Below are 15,595 nucleotides of genomic sequence, written 5' to 3'. Positions count from 1 at the left end.
TAGCGACGATGGAAGAAGCAGAAAGGTTGTGCGGGCAGATTGGCGGCGCGGTGCAGTTAGAGCGTATACATAGGCAGCGAGGTCGAGGTCAAGGGCGAGACGGTCATCCGGAGCGACCAGAACGCGTCTGGGCTCCAGAAACGATCACATGATCGGTTTCAAGGCCTCAGGCCTCAGGCCTCAGCGCTCAGCGCTCAGCGTGCATTGTCGGAAAAACCGAATCGGGCTTGCAAGCGCTTCCAACGCCATTGCAATAGTCCCAAGATTGATCCGAATGGAAATGTTCCTGCCAGATGACTAGTTTCTCTGGCAAGGTCATCGCAAGACCGCGCGCTAAATGGCTGTTCCCGCCTTGCAATTTGGGCTCCAGTCTTGCAGTCCCGTTTTTCTGTCGTCCTTTTTACTGATTCACGCTTGTAATGGTCTCAAATAATGGCATTTACTAAACTACTACACAAAGATCGACATGATATGCACCAGACGGTGTCAACGGTGATCCTGGCAAACCTAGTAGAGTATCCTGGGAGTCCAGGCGAGAGACCGAGCATGAACACGGGAAACGGAGACGACGAAATGGGAGGTATGAGGGCGAGGACGTTGAGGAAAGAGAACGAGGCAGTGGAGAGCGACAAGAGCCCAGACCGACAGTGAACAGTGTGATATGAACGGCACCAGGGAGTAACCAGGGAGGCCGAGAGAAACTGACACAGATGCAAAGCACAAGGGAGGGGTTGCAGGGCATGATTGACGTCGATACGAGGAGAGACGCAATGGAGGAGGGACAGAGGACAAGTGTGGACTCAACAGGCGGGCAAATAGCAACATCAGACGACGAGCGACATAATTTCCGGGGCAGGTGTGGTGCACTGGTGGGGAATAAAGTGTTGTCGACGGACGGTCGATGTTCGTAAGCGTTGAGAGGGGAGTTTGGAAGAGAGAGAGTATGGGAGGAGAGAGCGAGAGACACGATTTGGTCTCAGACGCAAAGTTCAACTTTGAAATTCTGACAGGCGAAGGCACTTCAGGGCAGGTTGAGTTCAACTATAGCCGTGCCGTTGCAAGGGGATCGGTCCGATTGATATGGTGTCGCAGGATGTTCGTCATCTTGCAATCGATCCCAGTCGAACCTGGGCGTGGCAAGGTTGTTGCAATGCGCGATCAAGACCGTGGCCTTGAATTGCCATATCGTTGCCAGATAGCCGCCTTGCAAGACGGAAATCCTTTTTCCGACAATATGTGACGCATAGGGATAGAATGAGAATAATAATAATAATAATAGCCTCAGCGCTCAGCGCTCAGCCTTGTATCCTTCCTACCTCGCCCTTCCAGTTCCGACCCCACTATAGGCATTCCATGAATATACAATACACGCAACCTGAAGCAGGACCCTCCACTCTCCCTCCACAGGAAACAGGACCCTCACGCGCTTCAAGTTCTCCTTCCCAGCCTCCTTCGGCGCGCTTGCACCCACTCCCTACTGCACATCTCTACTCTATCGAGTACCCAGGTTACGTTCGCTCAACATCTGTTCCTCAAGCTGTAGGACGTCTCGGCGGCGCCTCTGCACTCGAGACCGCGTTCCGCCGCCCTGCGCGCGGCGGCGAAGCGTTGCTCGAGCTGCACCTGCGACCCGGCGACCCGTACTCCCATCCCGTCGCCGGAGAAGTCGTGCCTACCTGCAACATTGTGCTGAAGGTTGTGAAGCGCAAACGCAAACGTTGCGAGGGTGGTGAGGAGGGTCGGTCGGTCGGAGAGTACACCGTCCAAGCGGTCGGGGTCGTGCCGAAAACCGCTCGCTTCAGAAGTACGTGCGAGCCTTGAGAAAGGCAGGACTACAATTTTTCTGAATGAGGATGCGGATGCAGGCATGGCGGACTTCCAGTTCCGGCCAGACATGTCTGATCCTATCGCAAAGTTGCGCCAGTCAATGGACACTATGGACGGTAAGATACTATCATATGGCGAGCGTAAGGGACACACTGAACCCACGCGCATATAGTCGAGGGAATACTCCAGTATCACATTGCACCGGAGACAGAGAACTACACTATTGATGACACAGTCGCGGAGTCTACCGTAGACGCAATGGCCATCGATCCCCAGCTACTTGGAGAAGGTGAAAGGACGCTCGCAGCACCGAATGCAGATTCTGCCACAAAAACACGAAGCAATCTCCGACTATTTCCTCCACCACTGTTTAGCAGACAAGGCGTGCCTCAGAACTATGGGTGAGTGTAATATCCCGCGGATGGATACAAATACTGACATAGACTTAGCTACAAAGCCAACACGGCCTCCGTAGAAACCATCGTCGTAGATGACGACACTGGCGTCGAGAAGAGACGGTTGATTAACCGTATGCGCTGGAAGGGCCTTGGGCCGATTTCTGTCGCATACTCCGACAAGAACGTAAGGCGAGACCCGCTCGACCAGAGGTCACCGGGAACTTATTGCAATGTACAGATCCCAGACAAACCATCGAATGCAGTCGAAGAACAGCGTGATACAGCCGACAAGAAGATCTTGAACAAGCTAGAAGAGGTCCGTTCACCTTCTTATTTTAACCACATAAGCACTCATTATAGACCTCAGATTTTCACAGAACGCCCTGTCTGGACTCGTGCGGCCGTCTTTAATCAATTTACTCCAATGGAGATTCGAGATATTATCAAGTAAGCCGTCTAGATCTGTCGTATGACGAGCCCTCTACAGCGTTACTTCTAGCTCCAAGTACCTTTTGCCTCTGGTGTCGTACGTGTTCGAAGATGGTCCTTGGCGAGATACGTACGTTCGCCTTGGCTACGACCCTCGTCAGGATCCAGACGCTCGTTTGTACGTCTTCGCACCTTCTGCATGGTTCTGCGCTTGCTCACAATCCACATCGCCTAGCTACCAACGGCTTTACTTCCGCAACGTCAACCACCCTATCGTTCGACCCTCTGTCGTCTCCCGTCGGCAAGAGCAGCGCGTCGAGTCCGCGCAAGCCCGATTCTCCGGCATGGACGAACGACGGTCGCACGTCTTCGACGGTCTCTCGGCCACGTCCGAGACGGCCGCGTTCCAGCTGTGCGACATCACGGACCCGATGCTGAAGGAAATGATCGAGGCGGAGGATGAAGAGACGCTGCGCGAGACGTGCAACGAGCGCGACGGGTGGTACGCGACGCACGCGCTCGAGTGCATCAAGACCGTCTTGCGTCATAAGTTCTTCTCGCTTCTGCAGGGCCACGTCGCGACGCAGGAGGAATGCGAGCGGCTGCTCGTGCCGCAGGAGGGCACGGAAAAGCTCCCGCAGAGGCACCGGCATAGGCTGAAGTTCGGGAAGCACAACATGGCGAAGGGGGCGTTACCGCCAGAGGATGCCGCGGTGCGCATAGCGAAAACTCAGCGATACATACATACTGACGTCCGTGTGCACAGGCTCATCGACTGATGAATGTGATTGAGCAACAAAGGAAGACGTTCCCCCCAATTCGCTGACTGTAGTATTGCTCTCTTAGTGTTTTATTATTTCTGTTACCTGCAACATCTCCTCAGCATGCACGTTGCGAGTCTGTGCACTAGCATCATGAAGTGGTCCGCCCTGGGATCGTATGAAGAATCGAGTGTCAGAATCCCAATATTGGAATTGCAAAATCCTCCGGGCCGGGCGGGCGCGTCGCTTACATACCAGGTATACCGCGTTTCTCGGCGCGCGTGGCACCTGCACTGTCCCTCCAGAGTCCAGATCCTCTCTCCGTCATGTTTACTGCACTCGCGCTCGCCAGACGAATATCGCGACCGCTCGTCACCGTGCCTACTCTCGCACGGTTGTATTCAGTAGCGCAGCCCAACCTCTCGACGGACGGTGAAAAGGTGATATACCAGAAACTCGCCGAGAAGTTCGCGCCCTCCGACCTGCATGTGGAGGACGTGTCCGGTGAGCATCGCCAGTCGCGCGCTGTTCTGAAGGGGTTCCTCAGAACAGATTTGCATCAAACAGGCGGATGCGGAACGTTCTATAACATCAGGATTACCAGCGAGCATTTCAAAGGCCTACCCCTCGTGAAGCAACAGCGACTAGTGAATCAGACGTTGAAGGAAGAGATTCAGGGCATTCACGGACTCCAGGTGCGCATTGTTTCGGCTGGAAGACTACTCAACGAGCCTGATATTCGGGGTGCACTAGCTCAAAACTATGGCCCCCGAGTAGTGGGTGCCCAGGTGTGCACTTGGCGCTGGCCACGCATTCCTCTGGCTCAACAGTCGACTCGCTCTTCGTCCATGCAGTGACAGTTGTAGAGAGGGAGATGGGATTCCAGCGACAAGACGGCCCGTACAATACAAATTAATCTAGGCATACACTTTATACATTAATGGCCAAGGTAGACCGGGAATTCAAACGACTAGTCACCCTTCAAGAAAGCGTCCAATTCCGCATCGAGATCCTCCTGGGTAACCTTCGAGCGTGGTGGCCTTCGTCCTCTCCGCCCCGTTCCTCTGTCTCGCCCGCCGCGAGGTCGCCCACCCCTCCAATGCCCTTCGGGCTCAGCGTCCGCGAGCCGGTCCCCCAGCTCCATTTTCTCCAAATCCCCAAACCAATCTCCTGCCCCTCGTCTCCCTCTTGCCCGGCGTGGGAGTGACGCGGTCGGGCGTTCTTCCTCCGGGTGCGCGCGCATTATGGACGTGCGTTCCAACAACGACCTGCCGTCATTCCCCATGTGATCTGAGCGCATCCTGGACGTAGTACCCAGCGATTGCGCGTCGCGCCCTCCGTTGTCGTTGTCGTCGTCATCTTCAGCAAGGAAGCTGTCGAGCTCCGCGTCCAGCGCCGCGCGCTCGTCCGCGTCCACAACGGGGCCGCGCTTGGCGGGTCGGCGACGCTTAGGGAGCGACGGGCCCTCGTCGAACGTCTTGCCCGCCTGCTCGCCGTACTTCCTGTAGAACTGGCTCTCTTTCTTCGCGCCGCGCTTCTTCACGTCCTCGGGGCGCGCCCAGCGCATGCGCACGGTCTCCTTGAGCGGGCTTTCCGAAGCCTGGGGCAGCGTCGCCTTGATGCGGTGCTCCGCGGGCCACACGCCCATCGGGACCGACTTCGCGGTGACCATATCGTCGATGGGGGAGGGGTCCTCGGTGGAGGACTTCTGGAGGGCGCGAAAGGCAGTGCGCGCATCGGTCTTGGACTCAAAAACGAGGACGCAGGTGGTGTCGTCGATCCACTCGAGGCCGAGGAGGTGCGCGTCGAAGTGGGAGACGTACGCGAAGATGTTCGAGGTGGGCAGGTGCGAGATCGGGGTGCCTCGGAGAAGGATGGCGTTCTCGCGTACCAAATCATCTACACGAAGGTCAAGTAAGCAGAACGCGCACGACATAACGAGGGGCTGCACACACCGCGCTCTTCCATGTCCACGTCGCCCGCTTGACCTTCGTCGTCATCGTCGCGCTTGCGCTTGCGGCGGGAATGCGGCCAGAGTTGGGAGGGAGAAAGACCAGGAGAGAGATGGCGAGGACTACCGGATCAGGTTCGCCGTCCCACCTCGCGTATATATGTTTCGAGCGCACCTTTCCGCCCTTTGACTTCGACGCGTCGGACACGAGGTAAACTTTGGTGGCACCGATGCGGTCGGCGAGGGAAGGACCAGCTTCGGTGGGGTCTATGGAATCCATTGTGGCTGGGGCGACATCTTCGGCGGGAATGGGGTCGTCATAAGGGAGAGGAGGCTCGGAGACGGCAGCGGAGTATTCCTCTGAGAAATCCATGGTGGGCAAGAAGAAATGCGGGTGGCCTGGCCGCGGCCATGGTCTCCGACTCGCGAGTCGCGTTCGCTCTGGGCGTCTGCACAAGGGCGCTTCTGGTGACTGGTTTTCCGACGCCACCACGCTCGACTCTTTACCCCCACTTTAACTTCTCGACTGACACTCACCCGCTATCTTTCATCGAATAAACGACGGGAATGTCTGAAGAGGAAGATACTGCATCAATTGCCAACAAGAACAAGAGGCATAGAAAGGACAAGCGTATGTTCATGCACTTGCCTTCATTGTGGCGCTCAGCTCATCCGCCCCATTAGCATGGGACACGGATGACATTGACCAGTAAGCAAATGTTCACGTTATTGTGCTCTGTGGCTTACAGCGTGCCTCCAAAGTGTGAGCGCTCTGCTATTGCTTCAAGTCGCATGTTTGTGACCCTGCTCGCAGTGGAAGATCGACCCCTTCCAGTCTGCGGACAACAAAGCTGGACCCTTCACAGAGGAATCTTCCTTCGCCACATTGTTCCCCAAGTACCGAGAAAAGTACCTGCGAGAAGCATGGAGTGCCGTCACGCAGGCTTTGGACCCGCATGTACGTTGTCCAAGTGTATGCGCTATGTTAGCTCATGCATTCCCCAGGGCATCGCATGCACACTGGATCTCATTCATGGTTCTATGTCCGTGAAGACAACGCGAAAAACATACGACCCCTACATCATTCTCAAGGCTCGCGACATGATTAAACTCCTGGCCAGAGGAGTTGCCGTCGGACAGGCCATGAAGATCTTGAACGACGATGTTGCTTGTGACATCATCAAAATTGGGAACATCGTGCGCAACAAGGAACGTTTCGTCAAGCGGAGACAGAGAATTATTGGGCCTGACGGTAGTACTCTAAAGGTGCGGTACTTCGGTCGCTTTCAATGCGCAACCTTACGTTCTGCAGGCCATAGAGCTCCTCACGCAGTGCTATGTTCTGGTGCAAGGAAGCACCGTATCTGTAATGGGGCCGTTCAAAGGGCTGAAGGAAGTCAGGGGGATTGTCCTCGACTGCTTGAAGAACATCCACCCAATATACCGCATCAAGGTGCGTTTGCTTCTTCCATCTGCGCTTGGCACTCTCATAGTTTGTTATAGGAGCTCATGATCAAGCGTGAATTGGCGAAGGATCCACAGCTCGCCACGGAGTCCTGGGACCGGTTCCTTCCCAAGTTCCGCAAACGTCATATCAAAACTTCGGAGAAGACGGCTCGGAAGAACGAAAAGCTTCAAGAGAAGAACGAGGCGCGCCAGGCTGCCGGCTTGCCACTGCGGCAAGAAGCGCAGAAGGAAAAGGCAAAGAAAGTGTACACGCCGTTCCCTCCACCGCAACAACCTCGGAAGGTGAGTGATCGCTGCATCCATGAGAGGCTTCAGCTCATCGTCTGCTTCAGGTCGATCTGCAACTCGAATCCGGAGAGTACTTCCTCAAGGCGCACGAGAAGGAGGCAAGAGAGGCGAAGAAGCGGAAGGAAAAGGTAGACCCATACCCACAATATCGCTCGCTAAATCATCACTGACAGCATACTCAGCAAGAAGAGGTTACCGCAGAACGGCGTGCAAAACGAGCCGAAGCATTTGTTGCACCCGAGGAGCAGGTCGCACCCACAATTGAGGAGAAACGGAAGCGGCAGCATAGGAAAGAGCAGGGTGACGAGGCCGGGCGGGAGAGATCGAAAAGAAGAAGCGGCAGGCAGAGGATGAGGACTCTTGACAACATTGCTTTTGTCGTCGTGCTTAGTTCTGCACCTTTTTCATATCTCTACGATCATCGTTGTTGCCATCCAGAATTGTTGTCACGATGCGTCCGGTGTGTAGCATTAGCCAAGTGAAGGAGAACAAGCGGCCATCTGGAGTCATCGGCCAAAGCGAGTCGCGTCTCAGAGGGCGCCTGGCAGCTCCGCTCGGTGTAGGCCTGCTTTGCTCATCCCCGTCATCCACCTTCCCACTGCCGGCAAAACTTCCTTACTGTAATCCCTCAATATTTCTCAAACGCCTCGCTGTGCTCTCATCATTTATACTGTCAATATCTCCGCTCCTAGACGCATCTCTCAACTCTCGACATGAACAAGAACCCTTTTGCGACACCTGCTTACGCCGCTCAGCCTCCTCTACCCCCAGGCCCCCCTCCCCCTCAGCCAACACAACCGGACTATTCAGCGTATTGGGCTGCCGCGGCGGCACAACAGCAAGCCGGAGCCGCGAACGCGTACGCCGCCAATGGAACGCGTCACAAACACAACAGGCGCAAGCTGTTGCTGCTGCCGCCGCTGCCGCTCGCCCAGCAGACCAATCTCAGTGTATGCAAACTACGGTTACGGCGCGAACTGGCAACATCAACAGCACCAGCGGGCGCAACCCCAACAGCAGCACTACCAACCCCCCCTCCTGTGGTGCAACCTCCTCCTCCCCTCCCCAACAGCAGCCGCAATATAGTCCCTACCAGCCTCAGGCAGGGGCATATCAGCAGCCGTATGTCCCCCAGCCTGCCGCTCAGCCCATCCCCCGGCAATTCCCTCGACGCCATACCAGCCTGCGCCCCCACAGCCGTACCAGCCCCAGCCGTACCTCCCTCAGCAACAGCAGCAGCAGCGTCAGAACAACCGGCCCTTCAATGCCCATATGGGCTCCCCTCAGCAGTTTCCTCCCGCCAAGCGACAGCGATTCGATGGCCCCAATCAGCAGCATCGTGGCCCTGTCCCGCCTCCGCCCCAGTTCCAGCCTCCTCCGCCTCCTCCTATGCAGCAGCAGGGCATGTTCAACGCGGGTCCGCCCCCGGGCCAGTACGGTGGAAGGGGGGGAGGTCCTCCGATGGGCGGCCGAGGAAGCTTCAACAACAACAGCGGCCGCGGTAACAACGTGATGAACAGAGGAGGGCGCGGAGGGCCGATGAACAACAGAGGCACGACCCGAGGAGGCCGCGGCGGCAGCGGCAGCAGCAGCAGCTACAACAACAACATGGGCGGGCGCGGCGGTAACCAAAACGTTGGCGGTAGCTTCCGTGGCTCAGGTCCCACTCGCGGCGGTTTCCAAAGAAACACCCAGCGTGGTGGTTCTTTCAACAACCAAGGCGGGTATCAGCAGCACCAGAACTACCAGCAGAATTACCCCCAGCAGAGCAATTACCACCACCAGAATCAGAACCAGAACTACTCGACATCACGCGGACGCGGACAAGGCTACCAGCACTCGACTCGGGGGGGCCGACACGAATCGGGAGCCCTCGGCGGGCACAACAGCTTCAGCGCATCAAGCAGCTTCACCAGTGGCGGCGGTAAGAAAGACGAAAACAAGCGGACGCTCACGGACTTTAAGATCGTGGGGCTCAAGATCCCGGAACTCTCTTGGACTTGGGGTTCGCTGCCCAACGCTGCAGAACCCGCGGTCAAGGAGGAGGCCAAGCCTGTCGAGACACCCGCCGTTGCGCCGTCCACTGAGGGAACCGCTCCAGCCATTGCTGACGGTTCAAGCATTGGCACGGACGCTGCGGTGGTCGTCGCTTCTGCTCCTGCTCTTCCTCCTGCTCCTGCTTCGGACGAGTCTACGGTGAAGGCGGAGCTTGAGGCTCTCATCCCACCTCCTCCGAGTTCGAGGGTCCGGATGTACTTCCACACGCCCGTGACTCCTGATGACGCGCATCCCATTTCTCAGGCGAGCTATGCCGCCGCGCTTCCCAATGCTCGCAAAGGGAAGCGCAAGAAGCTCGAGGATGATGATGGGGACTACGAGGACGGTCGGGGTGCACCCCCTCCTCCGCCTGGGATGGATGGTTCGGACTATGATGGGGCTGGGCGAGACAGCGTTGCCCCCAGTGTCGCGGAAACGGCGAGTGACGGCGATTGGTTGATGGCTGCCATTGGCGAAGAGGAGGGCGAGGGCGGGGAAAACCTGCATGTCAGCGAAGTCGAGAACTTCGTGCAGCACGGGGATGCCGATGGGGATTATGGTAAGCGTCTGTCCCTCGTCGAGCTCGCGCATGCGCGGATGATTGCCCGTCCGCGCGCATGGTCATCCGCACCACTGATCTGGCTCTTTTATCGTTTGAAGGCAATGAGTATGCGCAAGGAGACGGTGACCATGCAATGGGCGACGAGGACGCGCAGGGCTCGGACGTCGGTCCTGACGACGAGCATTACCAGAGTTTCCCTCCTGAGGGGGTCCATGATTCCCCTGAAAACCCCCCTCTGGTCAATGGCCATGGCCATGCGGCTGATGTGCCTTCAGGCTCTCAGCAACCTCTGGAAGGCATCGCTGTCCCGGCCGTCTCGCAAGCGGACTCGAACGAGACTTCTCAGGAACCGATTTCCTCTGCTCCTCTTCCTTCTCAAGAGATTCCTCAGCCTCTGGACGCTCCCTCTTCTGCGCCTCCCGAGGCATGTTCGGAGAGCGCGGCCCCCGCAGCTGCTGACTCGACGGCTGCACCTCACCCACTTCAGGCTACAGAGTCTCTGGCCCCATAGTTTCGGACGCACCTCAAGAACCCGCCGAGACTCCGCTTATACGCCTACTGTTTTCGACGGCGAGCACCTGCAAGATGAGGGCTTCGAGGCCACTCAACCTGTCGACCAGTACAGCGCTGACCCCGCTGAAGGCACTCCCACCACTGCGACCCTCCTGGGAGAGAAGGTTCCATCCGCAAACCGCTTGTCCGTATCCTACGCCGGCGCGACCAGGCGACTCGTCATCGACGCAGAGGCTGTACCGAACCTCAAGGTCTTCAGGACAGAAGGCCGCATCGAGGTGACTGTGTCACTAGCGGTCGACGAGCGTGGTGGTTTCAAGGGCATCGCGGTAGGTGTCCTGTCACGGATCGCATGGGAGGAAACACTCACTGATCATGTCGTCCAGATGGAAGGATGCTCTGAGGAAAGCACCTATGTTTCATTGGAGCTTTCGGAACAACTCGAAAGTGATACGACCGTGCCCCCGCTCTGGAAAGCCAGCATCCCATCGGAGGTCACGTTGGTCCTCTACCTCGACAAGGAGAAACCGCTGTCAGAGCCTCGATGGGTGAAGACGGGTGATGTACAAGAATGGCTCCGAAGCATGTTCGGGCGGATGTTCTGGGTCGCGGGCGACGCCGCCGACGGATGGGAGAAGAAAGCGGAAGTCGTAGATCCCGATCCGGTGCGTCACCTCATCGCACCGTTCCAGTCTGCAGTACTCACAAGCCACCCTCATCCAGGCTCCGACCATCTTCACCGTCCTCGAATCATGGGCGGCCAACTCCAACGTCGGCCAGCCGACGGAACGCCAGCGCTTCCTCCGTACGCACATGGTCGAGACCGACAACATCCTTGAAATCCTCCTCCGCCTCGTCCGCGGTGAACGCTCGTCGTTCACCCAAAACGCGCCCATCGCGCCGCCCTCGGTCTCGGGCGCGCTCCTGTCCGCGCTCGAACCCGGGTCGGCGCACGGCGCACAGCAGACTCACGTCTCGCTCGCGGTGCTCGCCATCTTCCGGCTCTCGTCGAGTACGCGAAGAAGGCGTCGGGGACAAGGGCAAGAGCGAGGTCGAGGAGCGTGTGGGGAGATCATCCGGAGTCTGCCCTCCCACCTGATCTACAAAAGCCTGGATGGCATCTTCAAAGAGTGGCGCGTCGAGAAGAAGGGCGGAAGGGTGACGCAGTGAGTTCAGCGGGGCGCGGGCGAAGGGTTTCCTCGTTTTGGCTGTACGCACGCTTCTGTGATGTGCCCAGGTTCACTCTTGTATCGTGTCTCGCTACGTACGATTTTTCCTCGCTCTCCACTCTGCTCGACAACTGTGCGTGAATCCGTTTTTTCGCTCGCATCCTGCAGCGTCAAGCGCACGACTGCAACAAAAGACAGTCCATCCAGAAGGTGTTCCATGTAGTAAGTACAATGAATACAATTCCCATTCAAGCCGAGACGGTCTGCCTCTTCCTGAACATCAAGTTCGCCCTGGGGTCGGGACAACAGAAGTCCGAAGTGAACGTTGCGCGGCCGCTTGCCGTCGCCGGGGAGCTTGAGGTCGTAGTTGGCGACGATGAACGCCAACATCGACTTGAGCTCGCTCGCGCGAAGAACCGCCCCGGGCTGGGAGCGAGGCTCGCGTCAGCCGGGCTCACACGGAGCGCGACCGACGGAACGTACCAGGCGTGCTTGCCGTGCCCGAAGGCGATGTAGTCGAGCGAGGTGTTGACGAACTGGTGCTTGGTGCCCTCGCCGTCGGCGCCGCGCATGTTCGCGTACCGGAACGGGTCGAAGGTGTCCGGGTCCGGGTAGAGCGCGCGTCGTGGTGCGTGCCCCAGGAGGCGGCGGAGCAGAGGGTGCCCGTGGGGAGGAAGGTGCCGTCGGAGAGCGTGACGTCCTTGAGCGCGAGGCGCGTCACGGACACTGTGGGGGCGGGGAGGGGGGAGGGGTCAGCTCGACGGGGAGCCAAGGAGAGGGGCGGAGACAGACGCACTGATGCCGATGCCGTGGCAACGCTGGGCCTCGCGCAGGAAGCTGTCGAGCTTCCACATCTTGCCCATCGCGGCCTTGGACCAGCCCTCGGCGGCGACGACGGCCTCGACCTCGTCGCGGAGGGGCTGCATGTACTCCGGGTACGCCGCGAGGGAGTAGAGCGCGTGCGTGATGCTCTGCCCCGAAACGCGATCAGCGCCGCTCGTCAGAGGAGCGCGAGCGGGTGGGCGTACGCACCATGGACGAGTGTGGATCGCGGCGAAGTTGGTGAGCAGGATGCGCTCCGCGATGTTCTCGTCCGAGGCGCGGCGCGGGATCGCGGCCTCCATGACCCATTGCAGCATGTCGTTCTGCGCGGCGGTCGGTAGTCAGCGCCCGATGGCTTGCGGAGAAGACAGAAGGTTGGTGCTTACGGGCTTGTCCTCCCAGCCGTCGCCAACTCTTCCATCTTCGCCCGGCGCTCTTCTAGAAGAGGCTGCAGAAACTGGGCGGTCCGAGTGACGTTCTTCGTGGCGCTGGACACCAACGAGCCTACTAGCCTAAACTCAATGAGTAACGGGGCGCGGGGAACACCGACGTTGCTTCTTGACGCACTCACGGGCGGAGGAATTGGGGGAAGAGAGTGATGATGGTACGTCTTTGACAACGTCGGTTGTGAAGTCGATCGCGAGCTTGAGGTAGCTCTTGTCGCGGCCTGCGCAGGGTGAGTGAGCGGGAGGACTCGGGCGGTTGGAAGCATGCCGTACAGAGCGGGATGCCTACGAAAACGCGGTTGCTTATGCGCGCCACAATTTTCTGCATGGTGGTCATGGCGTGCACAGTCGTCCATTCTACAAGACGACACTGAGCGTTCCGCCTGGGAGTGTGGGCAGACGAAACGTACCTTCGCCAGCGGTGGGAATGTAGTCCGGAACGGCATACGACAACTCGTCGATCACGTCAGGGAGAACGACCGGGAGAGTGCGCATGAGCTTGTCTCGGATGATGTCGATGTGGAAGGAGTCGTCGAGGGATTGTCTGCCCAAGGTGTGGGTGAACTGAAGGAACTGAGGATGGGTCGGTCGGGAAGGGTCGCGGAGTACGCCAAGAGGCTGGAATTCAGCTTACCTCCTCTGTGGCCTCTAGGAAGCTGAGCTCGTCATCGGGGCGCTTGCGCAGCTCGTCGACGAGCTTCGGGCCACTGACGACAACGTTCCAGCCGTCAAGACTGGCGACCTTGAACGCAGAGCCGTAGTACTATCATGTCCGAAGGTGAGCGTGATGAGCTTGAGTGAAGTTGACGAGATGTGGGGATATACCTTCTGGTAGCCCTCCATGATGAGCTCATGTCCGCGAAAGATGAAGTTGTACACGCTGATGAGAGAGAGAATGGGGAGGGACGGGCCGCCGACGGTAGGGATGGCATGAAGCTGGGGCACATTCGGTTAGCAGACAGAGTGCGCTGAGGACTGAAATGGGGACTGACGGGGTCTGAACGCCATCGGACGACGTAGGCAACGACGAAACCGAGCCCAAGGGCATAGAGAACGGGCGAGGGTCGTCGAGGGCTAGCATGAGGGCGTGTTGGGGGGATAGGAAGGTCACGGTAACTGGGCCGGGAGATCCCAGGGTGTTAAGTATGTTTATATGGTTTTCCCATATTGGTAAAACGATCGAGACTGAAGCGATGAAATTGCCCATTTCATAAAGAGTGGTTCCCAGCCCTGGCCGTTGCGCACCCTCCGCGGGCGCGGGTGGACGTCCGGGTACGCGTAAAACCCATCACGTTCTGGGCGGCCGTTTTGCCGAGACAGTCCCTTCGCGGATGCTCGGCGACACGGTCTGCTGCGTCGCGAGCGCGTCCTTCGAAGCGTGGGCACTGGGTGCAGGTCCGGCGTACGTGTCACGTGTGGTGCGGAGGATGCACAGGTGTTCAGCCCCTCCCATCAGCGGTAGCGTTTTCGCTCCGGCTGGCGCACAGTGACGACAGTGATTGGCTGGTGGCAGTACACCGCTGTCTCTGCGCATCAAAACCTTGCAACTTCCTCTCCGCCTGCCCGTGTCTGCATCTCAAAGTCTCCCGCTGGCTACTGAGCAGGCTGCATCACGGGATGCCAGATACTCTCGGATTCACCCTCTGTACGCACCCTTCTCTGTGAATCCGGACGCTGTGTTCGCTGCCCACACGCATGACGGCGATCCAGATGACGGAGGCCCAGTTCGAAACCAGAAATGCGTCGTCATTCTCGCGAAGCGGGAACGTCAACGAGAGCGGAGACGGGCACGGGAAGGAGCGCAGGAGCGGAAGCGGCAATCTCACCACGGAACTTGCTCCTCCTGAAGTGCGGATCTAGAAGGAACGGCGAGTATGCAAACTCTGGGGCGCCGCGCTCACCCGCTGTTAAATTCATGAATCACGAACCCCTGCCATTCCCTTCTCACCACATCGACGCTTTCTACCGGCATGGCCACCACGATTGCTGCCCCGGCTGGTCCCAACTGGCTTACCCCTGGGCCCACACAGGTGTTCGCTGCCGGCTACGTCTTCACGCTTGAAGCCATTGGCCACCTCTGCGTCATGGCTTACGGTCTTTCAGAAGAAACAGTTCGACAACTGGGCCACTCTGCGCTGCCGATTGGTACTTCAGCTCCAACCTCTTCCTCGACCGCGACAGCCCACAGTTTCTCCCAATGGGATGCAGCGCCTGCCGGCACCTGCTGAGCGACCCGCGTCCAGACATCTACATGCTTACAGGCCGCCTCGCTTTCGTCGGTCCAGGGATGAAGCCCCCCAAACTCCCTTTGGATGAAGAGACGGAGCGATTTGTCGACGTCTGGTACCCACCCTCGATCCGAGAGCTGGAGCAGTTCTCGGACGTCCACTATAGGAAGATGTGTCATGCTGCACATCATGAAGGTACGTGTCGTATTTGACCTGGAGCGGATGACCGTCTGAATGGTTGGGTGGCCGCGAACCCCCCAAAGATACAAGACTGATCACCGAGAAGCGGTTTGATTACTTGTTGAAGCACGAATCGGGGGTCCCGATCAAGGTCTATCGAACAGCGCGGCCATGTGCGCGAAGAGGATTGACGAGGAGGGGAACCCCGCACGATGATGGTGAATAAAGGTCTAACTCGTGTCACGATCTGTTCTGATAGCCCTGCAGTCTCCTGCTCTCCCGACTGAATACATCTTTCGCGGGTTGCCAACATCGTCAAAAGCCCTTTGCCCACGCAAACACAACGTGAGTCCTGTCCGTGTGCCCCTGGTGTCACGTTCCCCGAATCTCATATGGGATCAGGTTCGGTGGGCCCCTTATAAGCGTCCAAATTGGCGGTAGACGAAGCCTCAAACTTCAAGCTTCACGACCCTCAAGCGAGAAGGTGACATCCCGCTCCGTTCATATCCTCCATCGA

At 58.1% G+C, this 15,595-nt stretch overlaps 7 protein-coding genes across 7 annotated transcripts; 5 read left to right on the top strand and 2 right to left on the bottom strand.

Moving 5' to 3' along the window:
- Window positions 1-1,353: 1,353 nt before the first annotated feature.
- BXZ73DRAFT_51818 (RNA polymerase III transcription factor IIIC subunit-domain-containing protein) lies at window positions 1,354-3,480 on the top strand (the record flags this gene model as incomplete). Its single annotated transcript, XM_048020704.1, has 9 exons — window positions 1,354-1,804; window positions 1,866-1,943; window positions 2,000-2,228; window positions 2,277-2,409; window positions 2,464-2,541; window positions 2,593-2,672; window positions 2,725-2,832; window positions 2,890-3,367; window positions 3,421-3,480. The coding sequence occupies 9 exons, from the start codon at window positions 1,354-1,356 to the stop codon at window positions 3,478-3,480; spliced, it is 1,695 nt and encodes a 564-aa protein (XP_047874715.1).
- A 270-nt stretch (window positions 3,481-3,750) lies between these two features.
- BXZ73DRAFT_29181 (bola-like protein) lies at window positions 3,751-4,110 on the top strand (the record flags this gene model as incomplete). The annotated part of the gene is made up of 2 exons (XM_048017771.1): window positions 3,751-3,919; window positions 3,983-4,110. Coding segments are annotated over 2 exons (297 nt in total), but the record flags the coding sequence as incomplete, so codon positions are not given.
- A 275-nt stretch (window positions 4,111-4,385) lies between these two features.
- Window positions 4,386-5,739, bottom strand: BXZ73DRAFT_51828 (uncharacterized protein; the record flags this gene model as incomplete). The annotated part of the gene is made up of 3 exons (XM_048020707.1): window positions 4,386-5,314; window positions 5,371-5,428; window positions 5,542-5,739. The coding sequence occupies 3 exons, from the start codon at window positions 5,737-5,739 to the stop codon at window positions 4,386-4,388; spliced, it is 1,185 nt and encodes a 394-aa protein (XP_047874713.1).
- Window positions 5,740-5,933: 194 nt separating this feature from the next.
- Window positions 5,934-7,589, top strand: BXZ73DRAFT_91761 (uncharacterized protein; the record flags this gene model as incomplete). Its single annotated transcript, XM_048026100.1, has 9 exons — window positions 5,934-5,997; window positions 6,081-6,085; window positions 6,181-6,324; window positions 6,372-6,632; window positions 6,679-6,819; window positions 6,870-7,115; window positions 7,166-7,249; window positions 7,304-7,498; window positions 7,560-7,589. The coding sequence occupies 9 exons, from the start codon at window positions 5,934-5,936 to the stop codon at window positions 7,587-7,589; spliced, it is 1,170 nt and encodes a 389-aa protein (XP_047874712.1).
- A 245-nt stretch (window positions 7,590-7,834) lies between these two features.
- BXZ73DRAFT_91760 (uncharacterized protein) lies at window positions 7,835-11,403 on the top strand (the record flags this gene model as incomplete). Its single annotated transcript, XM_048026099.1, has 13 exons — window positions 7,835-8,000; window positions 8,024-8,247; window positions 8,304-8,538; window positions 8,575-8,622; window positions 8,644-8,745; window positions 8,782-8,820; window positions 8,842-9,126; window positions 9,148-9,389; window positions 9,423-9,717; window positions 9,819-10,215; window positions 10,250-10,562; window positions 10,620-10,898; window positions 10,957-11,403. The coding sequence occupies 13 exons, from the start codon at window positions 7,835-7,837 to the stop codon at window positions 11,401-11,403; spliced, it is 3,072 nt and encodes a 1,023-aa protein (XP_047874711.1).
- A 247-nt stretch (window positions 11,404-11,650) lies between these two features.
- On the bottom strand, window positions 11,651-14,367 carry BXZ73DRAFT_91759 (cytochrome P450; the record flags this gene model as incomplete). Its single annotated transcript, XM_048026098.1, has 13 exons — window positions 11,651-11,675; window positions 11,707-11,828; window positions 11,861-12,102; window positions 12,199-12,373; window positions 12,431-12,547; window positions 12,611-12,712; window positions 12,755-12,891; window positions 12,944-13,027; window positions 13,081-13,243; window positions 13,305-13,433; window positions 13,496-13,606; window positions 13,663-13,744; window positions 14,324-14,367. The coding sequence occupies 13 exons, from the start codon at window positions 14,365-14,367 to the stop codon at window positions 11,651-11,653; spliced, it is 1,533 nt and encodes a 510-aa protein (XP_047874710.1).
- A 273-nt stretch (window positions 14,368-14,640) lies between these two features.
- BXZ73DRAFT_79883 (uncharacterized protein) lies at window positions 14,641-15,294 on the top strand (the record flags this gene model as incomplete). Its single annotated transcript, XM_048023180.1, has 3 exons — window positions 14,641-14,815; window positions 14,932-15,093; window positions 15,230-15,294. 3 exons carry the CDS (start codon window positions 14,641-14,643, stop codon window positions 15,292-15,294), a joined length of 402 nt encoding a protein of 133 aa, XP_047874709.1.
- Between the last annotated feature and the right edge of the window lie 301 nt (window positions 15,295-15,595).

The sequence above is a fragment of the Epithele typhae genome (genome assembly GCF_022376455.1).
Source record: "Epithele typhae strain CBS 203.58 chromosome Unknown BXZ73scaffold_51, whole genome shotgun sequence".
NCBI classification, from domain to species: Eukaryota; Fungi; Basidiomycota; class Agaricomycetes; order Polyporales; family Epitheliaceae; genus Epithele; species Epithele typhae.
Note: the sequence above shows the minus strand (reverse complement) of the source record. Positions and strands in the feature narration are given on the sequence as shown.